General features: G+C 41.2%; 1 protein-coding gene across 20 annotated transcripts in view; it reads right to left on the minus strand.

Moving 5' to 3' along the window:
- Nucleotides 1-24776, minus strand: part of RPRD2 (regulation of nuclear pre-mRNA domain containing 2) — a 125010-nt gene that overhangs the window by 61589 nt on the left and 38645 nt on the right. For all 20 annotated transcript variants that reach the window (XR_013398599.1, XR_013398598.1, XM_077948410.1 and 17 more), the window contains exon 2: nucleotides 4596-4725. Coding sequence is in view for 16 of the 20 variants with exons in the window: in XM_077948410.1 (XP_077804536.1) it covers nucleotides 4596-4725 (130 nt within the window). In the remaining 4 variants the exon portion in view is untranslated. The remainder of the gene's footprint in view (nucleotides 1-4595; nucleotides 4726-24776) is intronic.

The raw sequence follows: 24776 nt of genomic DNA on the forward strand, positions 1-24776 counted from the left end.
TGTAGTGGCGTGATCTCGGCTCACTGCAAGCTCCGCTTCCCGAGTTCATGCCATTCTCCTGCCTCAGCCTCCCAGCTAGCTAGGACTACAGGTACCCGCCACCACGCCCGGTTAATTTTTTTTTTTTTTTTGTATTTTTAGTAGAGACAGGGTTTCACCGTGTTAGCCAGGAATGATGGTCTCGATCTCCTGACCTTGTGATCTACCCTCCCTGGCCTCCCAAAGTGCTGGGATTACAGGCGTGAGTTTTAAAAGGGGAAGTGGTGGTCAGGATGGGGCTGTTTAAGGAATACTTAAGTCCTTTATTTGTTTATTTCAGAGAGAGCGTCTTGCTCTGTCACCCAGGCCAGAGTGTGGAGTGCCATGGTATGACTATAATTCACTTCAGTCTTGAACTCCTGGACTCAAGAGATCCTCTTGCCTTGGCCTCCTGGTAGCTAGGACTACAGGCACATGCCAACATACCTGGCTAATTTTTAATTTTTTTGTAGAGACAGGGTCTCGCTATGTTGCCCAGGCTGGTCTCAAACTCCTGGCCTCAAGTGATCCTCCCACCTCAGCCTCCTAAAAGTGCAAGGATTACAGGTATGAGAACCATCATACCTGGCATTAAGCTCTTATTTTAATATCCTCTGATTTACCATATAATTTATAATTAACTTATTTATAAGCAAGAGTGTATTCTGTTTCACTAATACAATCTTCCATTCCTGTTTATTGTTTTAAGATATATTTTATAACTGGTAGGGAATTTTAACCTTACTATTCTTAAAAAAAAATTACCTTGGATATTTATCCTTCCACAGGAAATCCTATTGAGATTTTGATTGGGATTACAGAGTATAAATTACATATTAGGAAAGAAATGTATTTTTAACAATACCAAATCTTTTCCTTCAAAAAACCCCATATATATGTATATATACATATATATACACACATACATATATATATATATCTTCATTTGTCCAGATCTTCTTTAATATCCTTTAAATTTTTAAAATTTTCTTTATAAAAGCCTTACATACTTCTTGTATTTATTCTTGGGTGGGGTTTTTCTTTTATTTTTTGTCTTGCAAAATAAATCTTTCTTCCTAATTACAGTTTAAAATAAGTTGCTGCTGGCATACATAGGAAAGCTACTGATTTTGTATGTTCAACTTGAATCTGGCTATTTAGCTGAGTTATTAGTTGATCATCATGACTTTCTGTGTAGGCTAAGGGTTGGCAAATGATGGACCTCAGACCAAATCTGGCCTGCTGCCTATTCTTATTGGAACATAGCCATACCCATTTGTTTCTGTATTGTTTGGTGCTTTCATGCTAGAATGGCATTGTTAAGGAGCTGTGACAGAGATACTATGGCTCAAAAAGCCTAAACTACTTAACTATCGACCCTTTATAGAAAAGGGTTGCCCAGCCCACCTGATGTAGATAATTATATTACCTGCAAGTAATGACAATTCTGTCTCTTCTAAATGCATTTTGTTTATTCATTCACTCCTTTTCTCTTTTTCTTGAGATGGGGTCTTGCTCTGTCGCCCAAGCTAGAGGGCAGAGGCACGATCTCAACTCACTGCAACCTCCGCCTCCCAGGTTCAAGCAATTCTTGTGCCTCAGCCTCCCGAGTAGCTAGGATTACAGGTATGCACCACCACACCCAGCTACTTTTTGTACTTTTACTACAGATGGGGTTTCACTGTGTTAGCCAGGCTGGTCTTGAACTCCTGACCTCAAGTGATCTGCCTGCCTCGACCTCCCAAAGTGCTGGGGTTATAGGCATGAGTCACTGCACTTGACCTATTTATTCATTTACTCATTTCTAAATAAATGGAACCTCCAGCATAATGATCAACAGTAATGATAATGGAGGACTTCTGTCTTGGAATGCTTTAAGACATGTTTCATTGAGTTAAAACATTCTTGGGGGCTTAAGGTTTTAATTTAAGAACCGTACTTTATTCTGAGATTATGTCCTTCTCACTTTTTTCCATGAAATAATGGTAGTAACACACAATGTAGTTGTTTTTAAACATATCTTTACATGGTAAAAAAAAAAAAAAAAGGTTGACGACTATATATTAATCCATGAAATAGGTCATGAAATTCAAGTCTAGGAAACACTAGGCTAAGTTACAGATATTACAGTGATATTTATAGCAGAAACTCTAGTGTATTGTTGTTCTTATTCACAATTATACTGGGTTTTATATATAAAGAGGCAGCATGGATTAGTGGTTAAGTGGCAAAGAACATGGGCTTTGGATTTAGATAGCCTGAAGTGGGAATCTGGCTCTCTGCCTCCAGGTAGCTCTTAGAGATTAGGCAATTTACCTAACCTCTCGAAGTCACAGTTTCTTCTTCTTTAAAATTAGAGTAACAAGACCAGATGCGGTGGCTCACTCCTGTAATCCCAGCACTTTGGAAGGCTGAGGCAGGCAAATCATCTGAGGTCAGGAGTTCGAGACCAGTCTGAGCAACATGGAGAAACCCCATCTCTACTAAAAATACAAAATTAGTTGGGCATGGTGGCGCATGCCTGTAATCCCAGCTACTCGGGAGGCTGAGGCAGGAGAATTGCCTAACTGCTTGAACCTAGGAGGCGGAGGTTGCAGTAAGCCGAGATTGTGCCATAGCATTCCAGCCTGGACAACAAGAGGGAAACTCCATCTCAAAAAAAGAAAAAATTAGTGTAACAATAGTGCCCACGGTATAGTTGTTCTCAAAATTAAATGATAAAGCACTCTGTATAATATTTAGTCAATTATAAATATCCAACAAATGGTAGATGTTATTATTTTATGTACTTGTTTACTTAGTACATTCAAGTAGTACCATATTTTAATCTTTTCTAACAGCAAGGTAGACATTTCAAGTTAACAATCCTAAGGAAAGAAGAGGGATCAGTCAGTTCTTTTGTTTTATTTCTTATTTTCAATATATTCCATAGTTTCACAAGATCACTCAGTTCTAACTGGGTTAATACTAACAAATGGGTCAATGATAATAAATACATAATCTGAGGAAGCATTTAGCTATTATGGTTGTTCCATATAATTGTTTATATATTGTTACATATATTGTTTATCCTGTAACTATGTGTGTCTCTTGTAGAAAACAATTTACAAATACGGATGCAACACAAAGAACACACTATTAATACAGGGCAAAAATAAGATGAGATATAAGCTTGTACTGTATATACACCAGACTTCTCCCCGAATGTGGGGATGTTCAATAGGCATTCAAAAAGAAGGGCCCATGGTCAGAGTTTAGGAAATGCTGTGTTTTTGTTTTGTTTTGTTTTTGAGATGGAGTCTCACTCTGTCACCCAGGCTGGAGTGCAGTGGCACAATCTGGGCTCACTGCAAGCTCTGCCTCTCAGGTTCATGCCATTCTCCTGCCTCAGTCTCCCAAGTAGCTGGGACTACAGGTGCCCACCACCATGCCCGGCTAATTTTTTTGTATTTTTTAGTAGAGACGGGGTTTCACCGTGTTAGCCAGGATGGTCTTGATCTTCTGACCTTGTGATCTGCCCATCTTGGCCTCCCAAAGTGCTGGGATTACAGGCGTGAGCCACCGTGCTCAGCCAGGAAATGCTGTTTTGAAATTAGCATTGTAAAGCCCCAAAAAGAAATCAAATTATTGATATGGTAATGTGAACTTTGAATCTTCAGGAAAGGAAAAGTAGTATGGATCATTTTCTAAACTTATTTGAGCACAGAACCCTTCTTCCTCTGATCATTTCATAGGAATACACTGTGGGAAGTGCCGGATCCAACTACCGCTAAAAATGAAGTTAAATCAATATTGAGTTGCGAGTATGACGTTGGGAAATAATTTCCATTTCTCTTTACAGATTTCATGGAGGGAAAAAAATTTCAGTAAGACTCAGAAGACATGAAATGTGTTAAACAAAACAGACACAGTAGTTAGAAGGAAGCACATTCACAGATTATCACCAGGAGACATACATGGTCAAGTAAGGATAAACAGGAGACCAGCTTTTGAAAACAGAAGAAAGAGTTTTTAAAAGAAAAATATGGCTGGGCACGGTGGCTCATGCCTGTAATCCCAGCACTTTGGGAGGCCGAAGCGGGTGGATCACGAGGTCAGGAGATTAAGACCATCCTGGCTAACATGGTGAAACCCCATCTCTACTAAAAATACAAAAAATTAGCTGGGCATGGTAGCACGCACCTGTAGTCCCAGCTACTTGGGAGGCTGAGGCAGGAGAATTGCTTGAACCCAGGAGGCGGAGGCTGCAGTGAGCTGAGATTGCACCACTGCACTCCAGCCTGGGTGACAAAGCAAGACTGTTTCAAAAACAAAAGAGAAAAGAGAAAAGAGAAAAGAGAAAAGAGAAAAGAGAAAAAGAGGAGAGGAGAGGAGAGGAGAGAGAAAGAGAAAGAAAGAGAAAGAAAGAGAAAGAGAAAGAAAGACGTGTGTTAACAAGAAAGTAATAATCAACCATTTAGGCAAATTATCCTTCAATCTTCAAGCATGTTCAACTATTACAGTTCTTAATGGGTAAAGAAACTAAAATTCTAAATTGTCTAAGTTTAGATCCCATAGAGCAACAAAGATTTACTTACTTCACTAGAGCAGCTGCTTCAGGAAGTACATCAGCAAATGATTCACGGAATATGATTGCATTTTTCCTTTTACAGTTCTGTATGACATCATTGGCAAGGTAAAAGAGATTCAAACGGTGGGGATATGCAGCTAGAGATGACAAAAGACAATAAATAAAACCAAATGAGTCAATTTACAGTTATTTCAACTTATTCCAAATACAGTGTTCTCAAACTATAACTGGTATTTTTTTCTTACATGGATATAAAAAGATAAATGTAATTGCATGGATGGAAGGGAGGAAGGATGGATGGATAAACTGACAAATGAACTAATGGATGGAAGGGAGGAAGGATGGATGGATAAACTAGCAAATGAACTAAGGGATCAGTTTACCAAACATACTAAAAACCCTGACTACTTCAGGTTAAGATTCTGTTCAAGGTACTCCTCAAGGAGATTTCTCCCTCACTTTGTAGATGTTTGGCACTAAAAAAAAGACCCAGTAACTCTGGAGAAGCTAAAATAAAACAAAATTATAGTCTCAAACATCTGGGAAGACAAAAAAAAAAAAAAAAAAAAAAAGAGCTGAACATGCTCAACTTGTTGCGGAAATACCAAGGTTAGTAGAAAGAGCATGGGCTTTGTAATCAAATTCTTGTGACCTTAAGCAAATTGCTTAACATTTATTATAGATAGACCCTCCTCCCCATCAACCAATCCAGATACTACTCAGATACATCTTAGTCTTCCCATCTACTGGAGGGAGGCTCTGCTGCTGCCTTCATCACTAGACGAATGTCCTGCAAAATAATACGATCCTATGTACGCATCTAGGTTAAGCTTTTCTTTTTCTTTCTTTCTTTTTTTTTTTTTTTGAGATGGAGTCTCACTCTGTCGTCCAGGCTGGAGTGAAGTGGTGCAATCTCAGCTCACTGCAACCTCTGCCTCCTGGGCTCAAGCAATTCTCCTGTCTCATCCTCCCAAGTGCCTAGGACTACAGGTGTGTGCCACCATGCCCAGCTAATTTTTTTGTATTTTTAGTAGAGATGGGGTTTTACCATGTTGGCCAGGCTGATCTCAAACTCCTGACTTCAGGTGATCTGCCCGCTTTGGCCTTCCCAAAGTGCTGGGATTACAGGTGTGAGCGACTGGGCCCAGTTGGTTAAGTTTGTCAACGGCTCACAAGGCCCAATCAATGTACTATCTGGAACCCTGAGCAAAGTCACCTTAAGTTTCATTATTATGCTGGGTAATTTCAATGTCTAAATGGATGATCTACCATGTTTTCTTGTCTCTCGGTTCCTTGACCTCATATTCAGTGACCTTCAAGAACCACTCCTTTGCACATTTAAAAATCTCCTCCTCTGATCACAATCTCCCACTCCTATTATACTTGTTCTTTAATTTCATCAAGATCTCAGCTTTTTATTTTCTCTAATTCTACATTCTCTTCTTAGTACTCAATTCTTCACCAATTCCAGAGTCTTTGTCCATTATTTAAACCAATATTTTATTAAAACCCTCATACTCTTGTCCTTCTCCTCTCTAATTTAGCCTTCTATCTCATGTACTTAATCAAATCCAAATTTGGATCAATCTAACTGCATTTACTGCACCTTTATTTCTGCTGCTGGATTCTGCTGAAGAAAAATCGAACAAAAAAAAATTTAAATCATACAAATTAAAAGTCTCCTTCTTCACCTGGACCCTCCACATGTGCTTAGTCAGCATCCCCTCTCAAAGAAGTATTTCGAATTTTAACCACTTGTCAGGCCCGAATCTTTACCACATCACTTCTCACTCTCAGGAGATAAGCTTATATGGTGTTTCACAGAGAAGGCAAAAGTCATTAGTTGGAAATTATCTTGTCAAAAAAAAAATGTATCCACATTTAAACTTACCTAGATCAATTTACCTAGTAAAAAGCATTACTCCTATTAAAGAGTAATCCTTCCACTACGTACTGTTTCCTAGACTCTATTCACACCTTGAGCACATTATACTACATTAACTATGCTTGTTTCTTTTTTTGTGTTTTTTGTTTATTTGGAGACAGGGTCTCACTCCTGCCACCTAGGCTGGGGTGCAGTGGTGCGATCACAGTTCACTGCAGCCTCCCCGGGCTCAGGTGATTCTCCCACCTCAAGTCACTCGAGAAGCTGGGACTTAAGGCATGCCACCATGCCTGGCTAATTTCTTTTGTATTTTTAGTAGAGACAAGGGTTTGTCATGTTGCCCAGGCCGGTCCTGTACTCCTGAGCTCAAGCAATCTGCCCACCTCAGCCTCCCAAATTGCTGGGATTACAGGCATGAACTACTGCGCCTGGCTTATCCTTGCTTCTTGTATTTTAGTTTGATTCTTATTTATATTTATTAATTATTATTATTATTATTTTTGAGACAGAGTTTCACTCTTGTCGCCCAGGCTAGAGTGCAATGGCACAATCTTGGCTCACTGCAACCTCCACCTCGTGGGTTCAAGCTATTCTCCTGCCTTAGCCTCCTGAAGTAAGTGGGATTACAGGCGCCTGCCACCATGCCCAGCTAATTTTTTTGTATTTTTAGTAGAGATGGAGTTTCACTATGTTGGCAGGCTGGTCTTGAAATCCTGACCTCAGGTAATCCACCCACCTTGGCCTCCCAAAGTGCTGGAATTACAGGCATGAGCCACCGCACCCGACCTCTTATTTATATTTATATATTTACATTGTATTCCTTCAGGCTGTCTCTCAACATAGGTATATACACGTCTCTCCTATCTTAAAGTTTTCTTGCGACCACCTTAGGTTACCCCTAGCCTTTCCTTCCTTGCCTAATGTTAGTTAAGACCTTTTAGGCCGGGCGCGGTGGCTCAACCCTGTAATCCCAGCACTTCGGGAGGCCAAGACGGGCAGATCACAAGGTCAGGAGATCGAGACCATCCTGGCTAACATGGTGAAACCCCGTCTCTACTAAAAATACAAAAAACTAGCCGGGCGAGGTGGCGGGCGCCTGTAGTCCCAGCTACTCCGGAGGCTGAGGCAGGAGAATGGCGTGAACCCGGGAGGCGGAGCTTGCAGTGAGCTGAGATCCGGCCACTGCACTCCAGCCTGGGCGACAGAGCGAGACTCCGTCTCAAAAAAAAAAAAAAAAAAAAAAAAGACCTTTTAGTGTGAAGAGTCTGAAAGAGTTTTGTATGCTCACTGTCTACATTTTTAACTCCCATTAACTCCATAATTATAGGAGCCACTCTTTTATTGCACTTAAAAAATATGCAATCTACCATGCTAAGAGCTTTTTATAAATTATGTTATCTCATTTATGTTGCCAATAGTTCACTCAAACGCCAATTTTCAAGGGTACTAATAAATTAAATTTACTAAACCCAATGGAGTTTTTTTTTTTTTTTTAAATGTTATTTCTTTGTAGCTTTGGCACACAGAATAATCTGTCACAGTACTTTCTCCTTTGGCTTCTGTCTTAACCACTCTCCTGGTTTTCATCCTACCTCTCCGGGTCCTCCTCTAGAATCATGTACAGGTAGCCAGTCTGGCTGTGATCATCCTTATTTAAATGTTGATGTTCTCCAGGATTCTCTCCTGAGCACTCTTCTCTACTCATAGCATAGTGTTTTAAGATTTCAGGCTTTAAGTCAATCTTTTCCATTTCTGGCTCTGTCACTTGTTAGCTTTGGAGTCTTTTACATTACTTAACTCTTCTCTATGTTGCTTTCCTTTGTAAAATGACAACCTCACAGGATTGTTAGAAGAACTAAATAAAACAATATATGTAAAACAATTAAGATAGGGCTTAATGCACAGCAAATGGAATGCTATCAGCATAATCACCTCTTTCTAGTTGCTTTAACTACTTCAACCAATGTATCAATGACTCCCATGTTTGTAGATATCAAGCCTGGATTTCCCTTTACCAGTCAATGTACACATCCACTTCAAAGTCTCCGAGGCACCCTGAGCTTGATTTTAATTTTTTTTTTCTGTCACCCAGGCTGGAATGCAGTCACAATCTTGGCTCACTGAAACCTCTGCCTCCTGGGTTCAAGTGATCCTCCCACCTCAGCCTCCCAAGTAGCTGGGACTACAGGCACATGCCACCATGTCTGGCTAATGTTTTTTTTTTTTTTTTCTTTTTGAGATGGAGTTTCGCTCTTGTTGACCAGGCTGGAGTGCAATGGCACGATCTCGGCTCACTGCAACCTCTGCCTCCTGGGTTCAAGCGATTCTCCTGCCTCAGCCTCCCAAGTAGCTGGGATTACAGGCATGCGCCACCATGCCTGGCTAATTTTGTAGTTTTAGTAGAGACGGGGTTTCTCCATGTTGGTCAGGCTGGTCTTGAACTCCTGGCCTCAAGGAATCCACCAGCCTCAGCCTCCCAAAGTGCTGAGATTACAAACATGAGCCACTGCACCCGGCTGATTTTAATATTTTATTTTATTGTAATTTATTTATTTATTGAGATGGAGTTTCACTCTTGTTGCCTAGGCTAGAGTGCAATGGCGCGATCTTGGCTCACCACAACCTCTGCCTCCCAGGTTCAGGCGATTCTCCTGCCCCAGCCTCCCGAGTAGCTGGGATTACAGACATGCGCCGTCACACCCAGCTAATTTTTTTTGTATTTTTAGTAGAGACGGGGTTTCTTCATGTTGGCCAGCCTAGTCTCAAACTCGCGACCTCGGGTGATCCGCCTGCCTCAGCCTCCAAAAGTGTTGGGATTACAGGCATGAGCCACTGTACCCGGCCTTATTATTCTATTAATCACCTTCCTCTTTTTCTGTCTGTTACTACTCTTTAGTCAGAATTTTAGCAATTCTTTCTGACTCCTCCTCCTCCTTACCCCCCTACACCCATTAATAAATCTCCAAACTCTAGCCAATTTTGTCTCCAATAATATTTCTCAACTTTATCCCCTCTTGTCTTTCCCTTCCTACTATTGCTGTTTTCCAGATTTCATTACCGTTGACCTGGCCACTCCTGCAACAGCCTCCTAGGCATCTGCCCCTAGACTTGCTCCCCTTAAATTTCCTCCCTATATTGTTGCCAAATTTATTTCTTTTCTTTTTTTTCTCTTCCTTTTTTTTTTTTTTAGAAAAGATCAGATTTGTTTGGAGAAAACAAAAAACCCACAGCCCAAAGGATGCGATTTTATATCTCAAGACATCTCCAGGTATTAAGTCTACGGATTACAAATCATTTTTATAGAAGATATTTTTGTATAAATTTTATATGCATTCAGGAGCAGGATATAAATTAATCCCCGTTTCTATTTTAACAGGGGAGCAAGGTAGGGAAGTGGGAGTCAAATTCATTTTCAAATATGCAAAATTATCTAATTATTTCTCATATCAAATCTGTCAATGATTTCACACTGCTCAATGGAAAAAGCGGAAACACTTCAGCTTCCTTTATGATCTGCATCCTGCCTTCTCTTCCAGTCTCATTTCTTCCCCCTCAAATTCAAAGTTCCATCTTTAATGAATTACTCACAATTGCCAAAAACCCTGCTACCTTGTGTTTTCTCTTTTTAGTCAGAATTTTCCTTTTCTATAACTCATCCTAAACAGTTTTCCGTGGTTTTCTACTCATCCATAGGAAAACGTCCAAAATTTTAAATTTAACTCATGTCAGTTTCTGACCACCCCCATGTTAAATCTCTCCTTCTTCCTGCAAACCACCCCAAACTATTTTATTACTACTTTTCCTCAATGTAAACTCTCCACTCTAGTCAGAGTACTTTGGAAATTCTGGAGGAATGAAAAAAAGTGGTTGAGGTAGTCTGGGAAGATGCTTAAAGTCTGTGGTCTTTAAGTACCCTATACTTTACCTACTATGGCATTTATCACCCTGTAGTGTACTTGTCTGTATCCCCACTGGATTATAAGCACCCAGAAGACTGAATTTCTCTTGTTCACTGCCTTATTCTTTTTTTTGGAGACTGAGTCTCACTCTGTCACCCAGGCTAGAGTACGGTGGTACAATTTCAGCTCACTGCAACCTCTGCCTCCCAGGTTCAAGCGATTCTTGTGCCTCAGCCTTCCAAGTAGCTGGGATTACAGGTGCCGGCCACCATGCCTGGCTAATTTTTGTATTTTTAGTAGACAGGGTTTCACCATGTTGGCCAGGCTGGTCTCGAACTCCTAACCTCAAGTGAGCCACCCACCTTAGCCTCCCAAAGTGCTAGGATTACAGGCATGAGCCACCATGCCCAGCCTACTGCCTTTTCTTTTGTTTGGTTTCCTTTTTTTTTTTTAAGACAGAGTCTTAAAAAAGTGGTTGAGGTAGTCGCCCAGGCTGGAGTACAGTGGCGCGATCTCGGCTCACTGCAACCTCTGCCTCCCAGGTTCAAGCAATTCTCCTGCCTCAGCCTCCTGAGTAGCTGGGATTACAGGTGCGCATCACCACATCTGGCTAATTTTTGTATTTTTAGTAGAGATGGGGTTTCATCATGTTAGTCAGGCTAGTCTACAACTCCTGACCTCAGGTGATCCACCTGCCTTGGGCCTCCCAAACTGCCAGGATTACAGGGGTTAGCCACCGTACCCAGCCTATAATTTTTAATTTATTTAATACTTTATATATGCCAGGGACTATTTTAAAGAGGATACAGATATTAACTTACATCCTCACCACAACTCTATGAGGTTGGTACCAGCCTGGGCAACACAGTAAGATGCTATCTCTCCAAAAAAACTTTTTAAGTTAGCCAGGCATAACTGCACAACTGTAGTCTGGTTACTCAGAGGCTGAGGTGGGAGGATCACTTGAGCCTGGGAGGCTGAGGGTGCAGTGAGCCACAATCGCCCCACTGTACTCTGGTCTGTGTGACAGACCAAAGCCAGGAAGGAGCCCTGAGCCCTCACCAGAGACCAAACTGGACCTTGATCTTGAACTCTGCAACCTCTAGAAGTGTGAAAAAATCAATTTCTTTGTTTAAGCCACCCAGTCTGTGGTATTTTGTTATGGCAGCCAAGCTGACTAATGCAACTGTATAAGGAGACTATCTTTGTTTTTAGGAAATGAACACCAAAGTACCACATAGGGCAGCATGTCTGTAACATATGCTCAAACAGTTCAGAAATAAAAAGTGTGAGTGCCTGTAGAGAAAGCAGTAAGTGAGATAAAGCAAATATGTTAAAATGTTAATAACTGGGGAATCTGAGTGAAAAGTACACAGAAGGTTTTTGTAATACTCTTGTAACTTTTTAACATTTGAAATTATTCAAAAATAACAAGTTTTAAAAAAATACACAGAATCCAACCACTACTTAGTACCTCCACCACTGCCTGTGGTCTAAGTCACTATCATCTTTTGCTTGAATTATTGCAGCAGCCTCCTACCTAGTCTCCCTGCTTCTACCTTTGCCTGGCTTCAGTCTAATCTCAACTCAGAAGAGAGAGTGATCCTTTAAAAATATAAACTGATTGTATTATTCCATTTCTTAAATTACTCCCATAATGGTCCCCTCTTTAATACGAGTAAAGTTCAAAGTCCTTACAATGGCCTATAAATCCTAAACAATCTGGCACTGTCTTATCTTCCTGACCTAATTTCTTCATCACCACTGATTCCACTGTAGCCACAGTGGCCACCTTGCTGTCTTTACAAGGCCTCCAACACACCTGGCTGAGTCTTTGCCTCACGGTCTGTTAAGCTCACTGTTCTGGAACTTTCTTCCCCCGTATTTCTCATGGCTCATTCAACCACTGCCTTTAAATCTTGCTCAAATGTTCCTTTCTCCTTCTGCATAATAATTAAAAGAAGGTTGAATGCTTAGCCTTCAGTGAGTATGTTCCTGACTACTTCACTTAAAACTGCAACATCAGGCCAGGTGTGGTAGCTCACGCCTGTAATCCCAGCACTTTGGGGGGCCAAGATGGGTGGATCACCTGAGGTCAGGAGTTCAAGACCAGCTTGACCAACATGGTGAAACCCCATCTCTATTAAAAATACAAAAATTAGCCGGGTGTGGTGGCATGCATCTGTAATCCCAGCTACTGAGGAGGCTGAGGCAGGAGAATTGCTTGAACCCAGAGGCGGAGGTTACAGTGAGCCAAGACTGTGCCACTGCACTTCAGCCTGGGCGAAAGAGCAAGACTCCGACTCAAAAAAAAAAAAAAAAAAAGCAACATCAAGCCAACAACACTCCTACAACCCTTCTTTGCTTTATTCTCCCAAATAACACATAATTTTCCAATATACTATACAATTTATTTTTTGCCTATCTCCTCCACGAGAATATAAGCCTCATAAGAGCAAGGATTTTTGTCAGTTTTATTTACTGCTGAACTCTCAGCACTTAGAATAGTGCTTAACACTTAGTCGGTGTTCAGTAACTATTTCTTGAATAAATAAATTAGAAAAAAAAAGAGAAGGAAAAAAAGAAAAGGGGAAAAAAGAGTAGTTCTCTATTCAGTTTGGCTAACAATCCATAAGGCTTCTCTGTAAATGCACAGCATAGGTAGGGACTAGGTACAATGAAGTATTCTAGGGGCTGTTGCAGAAGTTAATCTAGATATAGTCAGTGTTCTCACAACATCAATTCCTCAACTATCTACAAGCTAAGCATTCAGCCTTCTTTTAATTATTATGCAGAAGGGGAAAAGAATTAACAACAGGAAACTGGAAGGTTACTGATTTGAGTCTAAGTACCTACAAAATAAAACCGTTAACTTGGTAGGAGACGGGTTAGATAATTTTTAACTTGAATTTATATTTTATGTCTACCTTGCCTTGTTCCAACAATGGGCTAAGATAGCTGATACATAGTGTTTTCAATCAATGTAGTCTTTCAATTATAGAAAACAACCATTATAGTATAATGGAAAGGGCATCAGCACGAGAGTCCAGATCTGAGTTGTAACCCTTGAAAAACATTCATTTTCATTAGCTTAGGTCTGTCTTCATTTGTAAAACAGGCTGCAGAAAGGAAAAACAAAAAGAAGAAAAAGCCACATGGAAAAAAATGTTATTTATAGTTGTAGAAAAAACTAGAAGCAACCTAAAGAATAGTAACAGGGGAATAGCTAAGTAAAGGTGCATCCATATTATGTGGATAATAAGTATAGGTCTATAAATAACATGAAGATGCTTGCATGAGAGTGAAAACACAGGAAAGAAAAATGTACATATACCATTATGTAAATTATGTAATACACTATTCAAATGTATATGTAAAGGTACATCCATATTATATGGATAAGTACATGTCTGTAAATAACATGAAGATGCTTGCATGAGAGTTAGTAAAAACACAGGAAAGAAGAATGTACATATACCATTATGTAAACTATGTAAATACACTATCTAAATGTATATGCGGGCCGGGCACGGTGGCCCTTGCCTATAATCCCAGCACTTTGGGAGGCCGAGGTGGGTAGATCACCTGAGGTCAGAAGTTTGAGCCCAGCATGACCAACATGGTTAAACTAAAAATACAAAAATACCAAAATTAGCTGGCCGTGGTGGTGGGTGCCTGTAATCCCAGATACTTGGGAGGCTGAGGCAGGATAATTGCTTGAACCTGGGAGGCAGGTGTTGCAGTGAACTGAGATTGCGCCATTGCACTCCAGCTTGGGCGAAGAGTGAGACTGTCTCCGAAAAAAAAAATTATATGAATATTTTTAAATAAATGTTATCTTCTAAACTTTCTATGCTACAATTATAATACCTTTATATAAAAAATAAAAGCATAGGCCAGGTGTGGTGGCTCACTCCCATAATCCCAACACTTTGGGAGGACAAAGATGTAAGGATGGGTTGAGCCCAGGGGGGTCAAGGCTGCAGTGAGCCATAGTTGTGCCACTACACTCCAGGCTGAACGACAGGGCAAGGCCCTGTCTCCACACACACACACACACACACACAAACCATATAAAATAACTAATTTAGATTAGATCATCCATAACATACCCTCTGGCTTCAATATCCTATGATTAAATAAATATTTAACTGTAAGGACACTCAGTACAAATAATGGCAGTGTCACTTGAATACTTAAATAGAAGAAAACAACACCTTTTTTCAAATAATCTACATCTTCTCTTTAAAAAGATAAATCCTCCAACTTCCTTAAAATCACTTAGTTGCTTTGTTGAGGGTTAACAAGAAAAAATTATCTGTAAAAGTATCAAGGTAGCAGAAAGAACACTGAACTATGTAGAGAATCTGAGTGCCATACTCCTCCACCACTATGTGAGGATGATCACATTATCATTCAAACTGTTACATTTTGAGAGTGAAAGGGCATCACATCAGGACAGGTGCTCACATATGTTAGGCTGAGCTAAGATGCAACTAGCCTAAGTCTATGTAAAATGAATGTACTCAAAAAGTTTCTAAGGCCCCTTTTGGATCTAAATGTTATAATTTTATTTCTTTTTTAAGAACTGAAAATACTGAACAAATGGTGCTATATGTATAGAAGTCAGAGATGCTATGTTTACTAAATAATATATTTTTTAAAGGAGTACCTTAATTTCTTGCTTGGGGGTTCAGATTTACAATTAAGTTTATCTGGGGAGATATTAATGAATGACCTTAAAATGTACCTTAAACTCCTCTGATAAGATGTTCTTGTTGGGACTGAGAAACAATGAGAACCCTAGCACTGTATGTGCCATACCCTATAACCAAAAGTATTATGTGAATACCATATGCTTTACAGAATGAAGTACAAAGAATATACTAATACAGAAATCAGAGCTAATAAGAAATGTACATTACTATAGGTCATATCATATTCGCACTTACATGAATTTACAGGCTGGGCATGGTGGCTCATGCCTGTAATCCCAACACTTTGGGAGGCTGAGGTGGGTGGATTACCTGAGGTCAGGAGTTTGAGACCAGCCTGACCAACATGGAGAAACTCTGTCTCTTACTAAAAATACAAAATTAGCCAGGCGTGGTGGCGCATGCTTGTAATCCCAGCTACTCAGGGGGTGAGCCAGGAGAATCACTTGAACCCAGGAGGTTGCAACGAGCCAAGATCACGCCATTGCACTCAGTCTGGGCAACAAAAACGAAACTCCGTCTCAAAAAAAAAAAAAAAAAAAAGAATTTACTTGTAAGTACTTGGCCGGGCATGGTGGCACATTCCTATAATCCTAGCACTTTTGGAGGCCTAGGCGGGAGGATCATTTGAAGTCAGGAGTTCAAGAAAAGCCTGACTAACATGGTGAAACCCCATCTATAGTAAAAATTAGCCAGGTGTGGTGGCAATCGCCTGTAATCTCAGCTACTCGAGAGGCTGAGGCAGGAGAATCACCTGAACCTGGGAGGCAGAGGTTGCAGTGAGCTGAGATTGTGCCACTGTACTCCAGCCTGGGCAACAGAGAGAGACTCTGTCTCAAAAAAAAAAAAAAAAAAAAAAAAAAAAAAAAAAAAAAAAAAAATTTACATGTAAGTACTAAGCCAGAGCGTGAGAGAGAAAACAATTAACAAGAACCTTCAACAAATGTTCAGGGGTAAAGGCAATTACAGTAGTCCCTCCTTAACCTCGGGGCATATGTTCTAAGACCCCTAGTGGATTCCTGAAACCAGACAGTACAGAAACTGACTGCTGTCAACTGAAACACATTTCTGTTCATATGTTCCACCAAAAACTTAATGCTCTTTTCATCTTAACCAAGCAGTTAATCAAGCACTGTGGCCATAACTTTTGCAGTATGAGGTGCAACAGCAAAACTAGCACAAATTTCTTTTTCCTTCTTCATCATTTCACAGATAGGAGATTCATTCTTATCACAGATCTTAGCAACTTCAGCATATGATTTATTTTCTTATTAAGAATTTTAACCTTTTTCACGTAAAGGAAGCACTTAATGGCTTTTCTTTGGCACATCCAAATTAAAAGCATCACTATTCTTGTGCTTTGGGACCATTATTAAGTAAACTAAGGGTTACTTGAACACAAACACTGCAATACCTTGGCAGTCAATGTAACAGGGGCACTAATGGGTGGGAAGCATCAACAGCATGGATACAAAGGACAAAGAGAGGATTCCTGTCCTGGGCAAGATGGCATGAGATTTCATTATACTACTCAGAATGGTGCACAATTTAAAACTTATGAACTGTTTATTTCTGCAATTTTCCACTTAATATTTTAGGCATGGTTAACCTAGGAAAGTTAAACTGTAAGAGTCAGAAAGACATTTGAGGCCACACAGAAATACTCACTGATGAAGAACCAGAAGAAATATTATCTTCATAAAGATGATGAGAGAAAAACCAGGAAGTTTGACTCTCCCTAAATCCGCTTCATGTTCCAAGCATCAAAACATTCAGCTGATTCAATCTCTTAATATGATTCACCCTACGGAATTATATGCTACCAAATATAGCACAAATCATGCATATATATATTTCTGTACAAGGCTGTTTACAAAAAAAATCAAAAATTTTGTCATTACTAAAAATTTCCAGTATTTTCAAGCCTAATTTCATTTTATGTACTGACTTTAGAACCCAAGTCCTGAGTAAAATAACTTCAATATACACTGAAAGAGCCGTATCTAAAATAAAAATCTCAAAGTAGTCTGTTAACATTCATAAGGTATCAATCCACCAGTTACTTAATTTACTATTCAGAATATTTGTTAAACATTGTTATAGACGATTATCTAGAAGTCTACTAAATCAAATAGTATATTGAGAAAACAATGTATTAACCAGGATATTGTTTAACATTTTAATGCCAACATTACCATCACCAATAACAGAGCATATCTGAGACCAGGAGTTGTAAAATTACACATTTGCAAAAAAACTTGGAAGAAGCTGGGTGCAGTGGCTCACAACTGTAATCCCAGCACTTTGGGAGGCTAAGGTGAGAGGATCACTTGAGCCGCAGAGTTGCAGACCAGGCTAGGCAATACAGGAGACCCTTTCTCTACAAAAATTTAAAAAGTAGCTGAGCTGGCTGGGCGCGATGGCTCATGCCTGTAATCCCTGAACTTTGGGAGGTCGAGGCAGGCATATCACCTGAGATTAGGAATTCAAGACTAGCCTGGCCAACATGATGAAACCCCGGCTCTACTAAAAATACAAAAAAATTAGCCAGGCGTGGGGGTGCGCGCCTGTAGTCCCAACTACTTGGGAGGCTGAGGCACAAGAATCTCTTGAATCCAGGCAGTGGAGGTTGCAGTGAGCCAAGATGGTGCTACTGCACTCCGGCCTGGGTGACAGAGTGAGACTCCATCTCAATTAAAAAAAAAAAAAAAAAAAAAGGCTGGGTGCAGTGGCTCACGCCTGTAATCCCAGCACTTTGGGAGGCTGAGGAGGGCAGATCATGAGGTCAGGAGTTCGAGACCAGCCTGGCCAACACAGTGAAACCCTGTCTCTACTAATATTACCAAAAAAAAAAAAAAAAAAATTAGCCGGGCATGGTGGCAGGCACCTGTAATCTCAAGTACTTGGGAGGCTGAGGCAGGAGAATCACTTGAACCTGGGAGGCGGAGGTTGCAGCGAACTGAGATCACAACACTGCACTCCAGCCTGGGCGACAGGGAGACTGTAGCTGAGCCCACTAGCATGCACCTGTAGTCCCAGATACTCAGGAGGCTGAGGTGGGAGGATCACTTGAGCCCAGGAGGTTGAGGCTACAGTGAGCCATGATTACACCACTGCACTCCACCCTGGATGACAGAGACCCTGTCAAAAAAAGAAAACACCAAAAACCAAAAAAACTTGGGAGATTTTTCCATAAAACCTTTATAATACAATGTCAGCTAATGAGTTTTCAGTCAGATACTGTGCCTTAACTCTTTTCTCCATTTATCTAATATGCAAAGAAAAGTTTCCAAGAAACAGCATGGCCTGGTACAACAGTTCCCAAATTCTAGCTTTAGACTGTGATGAGATTTCCACTGGTTTGCAGACAAATTAGAAAAATGAGGACATAGTTTGTTTATTCTAAAGCAAAATATATCCAAATTAAAAGACTGTTACTTATTATCTTCTTATATTTCTAGTAAAATGTCTTTCTGACATGATGTTAGCAATTTTAATGTCCTTAATTAGCAATATAAACAATCCTATATCAGCACCCATAGTTTTCATTTTCTTAAATTGATTGGCTCATGTCTCCTAATCCAGAGGTGGTTCTTTGCCTCTTACTGTGAGCTACCAAAGTTAATGCATGCTTAAATATTTCATTTACTTAGTCTGCTTTTTATAATTGATAATTAGCCTTGTGTTTTAACTTTGCTGGAATATTTTCTTGAGATTATATGGACCATACTCTCCAGATCACAAAAATGCAAAAAGCAGCTAAAAATAGCACACCGCAGCAAAGAGTTTATGTGATAAAATATTTTGCAGTATAGTAATTTTAGTAAGACACTTAAAATTTCACGTCACGCCTATAATCCCAGCACTTTGGGAGGCCAAGGCAGGCAGATCATGAGGTCAAGAGATTTAGACCATCCTGGCCAACATGGTGAAACTCCATCTCTACTAAAAATACAAAAATTAGCTGGGCGTGGCGGCACGCACCTGTTAGTCCCAGCTACTTGGGAGGCTGAGGCAGGAGAATCGCTTGAACCAGGGAGGCGGAGGTTGCAGTGAGCAGAGATAGCACCACTGCACTCCAGCCTAGTGACAGAGCGAGACTCCGTGTCAAAAAAAAACCAAAACAACAAAAAAACCTTCACATTTTACCAAAAGCTATACTTGTTCTTTGGACTTTAGTGGTTATTTTATGCAGTCCTGGAGTTTATAGTAAATAAGCTTCCCATTGTCTCTGTAGGGGATGGTAGTTATATAGATAGAACTGGACTGTATAAATCGTAATCCTTTATTTTTCTGTGAGATGGCATCTCCCTCTGTTGCCCAGGCTAGAATGCAGTGGCACGATCTCAGCTCACTGCAAACTCTGCCTCCTGGGTTCAAGCGATTCTCCTATCTCAGCCTCCCGAGTAGCTGGGATTACAGGTGCCTGCCACACACTCAGCTAATTTTTGTATTTTTAATGAGACAGGGTTTCACCATGTTGGCCAGGCTGGTCTCAACTTCTGACCTCAGGTGATCCGCCCGCCTCAGCCTCCCAAAATGCTGGGATTACAGGGGTGAGCCACCATGCCCAGCCTATAAATCATAATCCTTCTAATCACAGGTAAGAAAGCAGGCCGATAAGCAAATAAGAGGCTAAGACGATGTTAATGTTAAGTTGTGAACTAAGGGCTAAAGACCTAAGCTAGGAGATAATCACTATTTCCCTGTTTTCAGATGGTCTTTTACTTTCAGATGTCTCTCATCATAATTAGTTCTGCATTTGTTCCAGGCATTGGTTTTGTTTTTTACAAGAATCCACATTCTTCCCTTGTCAGTTGTTCTCATTTTCACCCAGGACCTGCGAATCACAACAATCTGTAACAAACAATACCAAATCCTCCAAAGGAAAAACTCCAAGCATCAATTTCTTTTCTCTGTCCTGCAGACAACCTCAGCAATACTTGGCAAAGTCCGTGAAATGTTGGTACAGATTCAACAAATTTTCATAAACTACCTGCTTCATGCAAAGCACATGCTATAATAGGTAAGAATAGGTAAGATATGGTAGTCTGAATTCAAGGGACTGACTAATAAGCACTGAAAGGACAATATGTAATAATGGAGAGACATGCACTAAAGGTGCAGTAAACATTAAAATGAGGTCTAAAACCAGACTGAATTCTGGATAGGATCTCTTGAATGTAAGTTATACAGATTTTTAAAAAATATGTGATGAGGCTGGGCACAGTGGCACACACCTGTAATCTCAGCAACTCAAGAGGCTGGGGAAAGAGTACTGCTTGAGCCTAGGAGTTCAGAGTTCAAAGTTTGAAGTTTGAGACTAGCATGGGCAACATAGGCAGATTCCACTTCAAAAAAATTTTATTTTATTTGGATGAGATCTGATACAGCCTAGCAAAGACATCCACTTTAGCTATAAGAAACAGACTCCTTAGGCCGGGTGTGGTGGCTCACACCTGTAATCCTAGCACTTTGGGAACCCAAGGCAGGAGGAATGCCTGAGCTCAGAAGTTTGAGACCAGCCTGGGCAACATGGTGAAACCCTGTCTACCAAAAATACAAAAAATCAGCTGGATGTGGTGGCAAGCACCTGTGGTCCCAGCTACTCGGGATGCTGAGGTGGGAGGATCACTTGAGCCTAGGAGGCAGAGGTTGCAGTGAGCCAAGACTGCACCACTGCACTCCAACTTGGATGACAGAGTGAGACCCCATCTCAAAAAACAAAAACAAAAACAAAACAGCCTTGTTCAAAATTTTGAACCTAAAAAATTATTTCAAACTAATATTTAACCATAAAACATGCGTTAATAAAAGCAAACACAGGCCGGGCGCGGTGGCTCAAGCCTGTAATCCCAGCACTTTGGGAGGCCAAGACGGGCGGATCACGAGGTCAGGAGATCGAGACCATCCTGGCTAACACGGTGAAACCCCGTCTCTACTAAAAAATACAAAAAACTAGCCAGGCGAGGTGGCGGGCACCTGTAGTCCCAGCTACTCGGGAGGCTGAGGCAGGAGAACGGCGTAAACCCGGGAGGCGGAGCTTGCAGTGAGCCGAGATCGCGCCACTGCACTCCAGCCTGGGTGACAGAGCCAGACTCCGTCTCAAAAATAAAAAATAAAAAAAATAAAAGCAAACACAAACACATAATCACACAAGTGTGGCTGCTAAATCAGCTGGGTCTTAGGTTTTTTTTCAGGTTTTCTACTTCTGGAGTCAATAGGGTTAGTATTTTTATAGACATTTTCTCCATTTCCTCCAGGCTTTCAATTTATTAGTGTAAAGTGAACATTTATTTGTCTATAATTTTAAAAATCTCTAGACCTACAGGAAGCTTTCTTTTAAGAAAACATTGGGTAAAAGAGGCCAGGTGCAGCAGTGGCTCATGCCTGTAATCCCAGCACTTTGGGAGGCTGAGGTGGGTGGAATGCCTGAGTTCAAGAGTTTCAGGCCAGCTTGGGCAACAGGGTGAAATCCCATCTCTACTAAAAAAAACACAAAAATTAGCACACCAGTGGTGCCAGCTACTCAGAAGGCTAAGGCACGAGAATTGCTTGAACCTGGGAGGCAGAGGTTGCAGTGAGATGGGATCATGACACTGCACTGCAGCCTGGGCCAGAGCAAGACTCTGTCTCAAAAAAAAAAAGAAAAAAAAAAAAATATATATATATATGGTAAAAGAATGTGGTCATATACAATGGAATATTATCTACCCATAAGAAGGAGAAAATTCTGACATATGCCATAATATGGATGAACCTTGCAAAGTCATTATGTTATGGAAATAACCCAGTCACAAATGAACAGATACTATATGATTCCAATACCATGACGTACCTAGGAGTAGTAAAATTCAGAGAAAAAAATTAGAATGGTGGTTGCTAGGGGCTGGGGAATGGAGAGTTATTGTTTAATGGGTATACGCTTTCAGTCTGGAAAGTGAGATGGAGTTCTGAAGAGAGACGGTGCTGATGGCTGCATAACAATGTTAATGTTCTTCATGCCACTGTACCTACACTAAAAATTGGTTAAAATGGTCAATTTTATGTTATGTGTACTTTACCAAAGTTTAAAAAAAACTGATAATATATATGTATGCAAGCATTAAATCATGCTGTAAGAATATAGAAGATATTACTCAAAATGGAACTGGGTACGTAGAGAAAGAAGGTGAAGCGGAGCTTTTCATTTTATAACATATACCTACATTTATTTCACTGCAGTAAAAGGTTTCACTGTGAATATACCAGTTTTATCCATTGAGCTGCTGATGGACATTCAGGTTGTTTCCACATTTTCTTTTCTGAGACGGGGATCTTGATTTGTCACATTGTTGCCTAGGCTAGAGTGTAGTGGTGCAATCACAGTTCACTGCAGCCTCAACCTCTTGGGCTTAAGTGATCCTTCCATCTCAGTCACCTGAGTAGCTGGGACCACAGGCATGTGCCACCACGTGTGGCTGTTTTCATTCTTTTGTAGAGACAAGATCTCACTATGCTACCCAGGCTGATCTCAAAACTCCTGGGCTCAAGCGATCCTCCCGTCTTGACATTACAAAATGCTTGGATTACAGGCGTGAGCCACCACACTTGGCGTGTTCTCTACATTTTTATATGATAAATAAAGCTGATATGAATCTTTTTATATCTGTATTCTGGGGCACATGTGCAAGAGTAGAACTGCTGAATTGAAGATAGGTATGCAAATGTTTGACTTTACAACTGCCATTATTTCCATTTAAAACCCCATCAAGGCCGGGCACAGTGGCTCATGCCTGTAATCCCAGCACTTTCGGAGGCCAAGATTGGTGGATCACAAGGTCAGGAGTTCAAGACCAGCCTGGCCAAGATGGTGAAACCCCATCTCTACTAAAAATACAAAAAATTAGCTGGGCGTGGTGGTGGGAGTCTGTAACCCCAGCCACTTGGGAGGCTGAGGCAGAGAACTGCTTGAACTTGGGAGGCAGAGATTGCAGTGAGCCGAGATCGCGCCACTGCACTCCAGCCTGGGTGACAGTGAGACTCTGTCTCAAAAAATAAAAAAATAGTAATAATAAAACCCCGCTGTACGCGGTGGCTCACGCCTGTAATCCCAGCACTTCGGGAGGCTGAGGCAGGCGGATCACGAGGTCAGGAGATAGAGACCATCCTGGCTAACACAGTGAAACCCCGTCTCTACTAAAAACACAAAAAATTAGCCAGGCATGGTGGCGGGTGCCTGTAGTCCCAGCTACCTGGGAGGCTGAGGCAGAAGAATGGTGTGAATCCGGGAGGCGGAGCTTGCGGTGAGCTGAGATCACGCCACTGCACTCCAGCCTGGGTGACAGAGTGACACCCCGTCTCAAAAAAACAAACAAAAAAACCCATCAAAAGTACTATGAAAGGGGTAATCCTCACATGTTGGGAGGCCCAGGTGGGTGGATTGCTTGAGTCCAGGAGATCGAGGCTGCAGTGAGCTACGATCCAAGCTGGGCAACAAAGTAAGACTCTGCCTTTCTTTTTTGAGTCGGAGTCTTGTTCTGTCACCCAGGCTGGAGTGCAGTGGCACGATCTCAGCTCGCTGCAACCTCCATCTCACAGGTTCAAGCAATTCTCCTGCCTCAGCGTCCCGAGTAGCTGGAACTACAGGCTTGCACCACCATGCCCAGCTAATTTTTGTATGTTTAGTAGAGAAGGGTGGTTTCACCATGCTGGCCAGGCTGTTCTCAAACTCCTGACCTCAGGTGATCCACCCACCTGAGCCTCCCAAAGTGCTGGGCTTACAGGTGTGAGTCACCATGCCCAGCCAAGACGGTGTCTCTCTTTTTTTTTATTTTTATGAGACAATGTCTCGCTCTGTCGCCCAGGCTGGAATGCATGATCTCGGCTCACTGCAAGCTCTGCCTCCCGGGTTCACGCCACTCTCCTGCCTCAGCCTCCCAAGGAGCTGGGACTACAGGTGCCCACCACCACAACCAGCTAATTTTTTGTAGTTTTAGTAGAGACGGGGTTTCACTGTGTTAGCCAGGATGGTCTCGATCTCCTGACCTCGTGATCCACCCGCCTCGGCCTCCCAAAATGCTGGGATTACAGGCATGAGTCACCGTGCCAGGCCCTCTTTAATTTTTTTTTTTTAAAGTACTATGAAAGGATCAATAAAATTTAACATTCATTTATGATAAAAAGTCTCCAAAAACTCTTGGACTCGGGAAGGGGAACATCACACACCGGGACCTATTATGGGGAGGGGGGAAGGGGAAGGGATTGCATTGGGAGTTATACCTGATGTAAATGACTGGTTGAAGGGTGCTGACGAGTTGATGGGTGCAGCACACCAACATGGCACAAGTATCCATATGTAATAAACCTGCAAGTTATGCACATGTACCCTAGACCTTAAAGTATAATAATAATTTAAAAAAAAAAAGTTTCCGAAAACTAGAAATATAAGGGAACTTCCTCAAAGGACATTTATTAAAAACTTACAGATAACATCATATATAATGGTGGAAAACCAAAAGCTATCCCCCCAAGAACAGGGGAAAAAGAAGAATGTTCACCCTCACCCTTTCTCTACACAGGGTTTCCCAACCCCAGCGGCCTGTTAGGAACTGGGCCACATGGTAGGAGGTGAGTGGTGGGTGAGCAAGCATTACCCCCGAGCCCCAAATTCTGTCAGATCAGTGGCATCATTAGATTCTCACAGGAGC

Source organism: Macaca mulatta, chromosome 1, assembly GCF_049350105.2.
Source record: "Macaca mulatta isolate MMU2019108-1 chromosome 1, T2T-MMU8v2.0, whole genome shotgun sequence".
In the NCBI taxonomy this organism is placed as follows: domain Eukaryota; kingdom Metazoa; phylum Chordata; class Mammalia; order Primates; family Cercopithecidae; genus Macaca; species Macaca mulatta.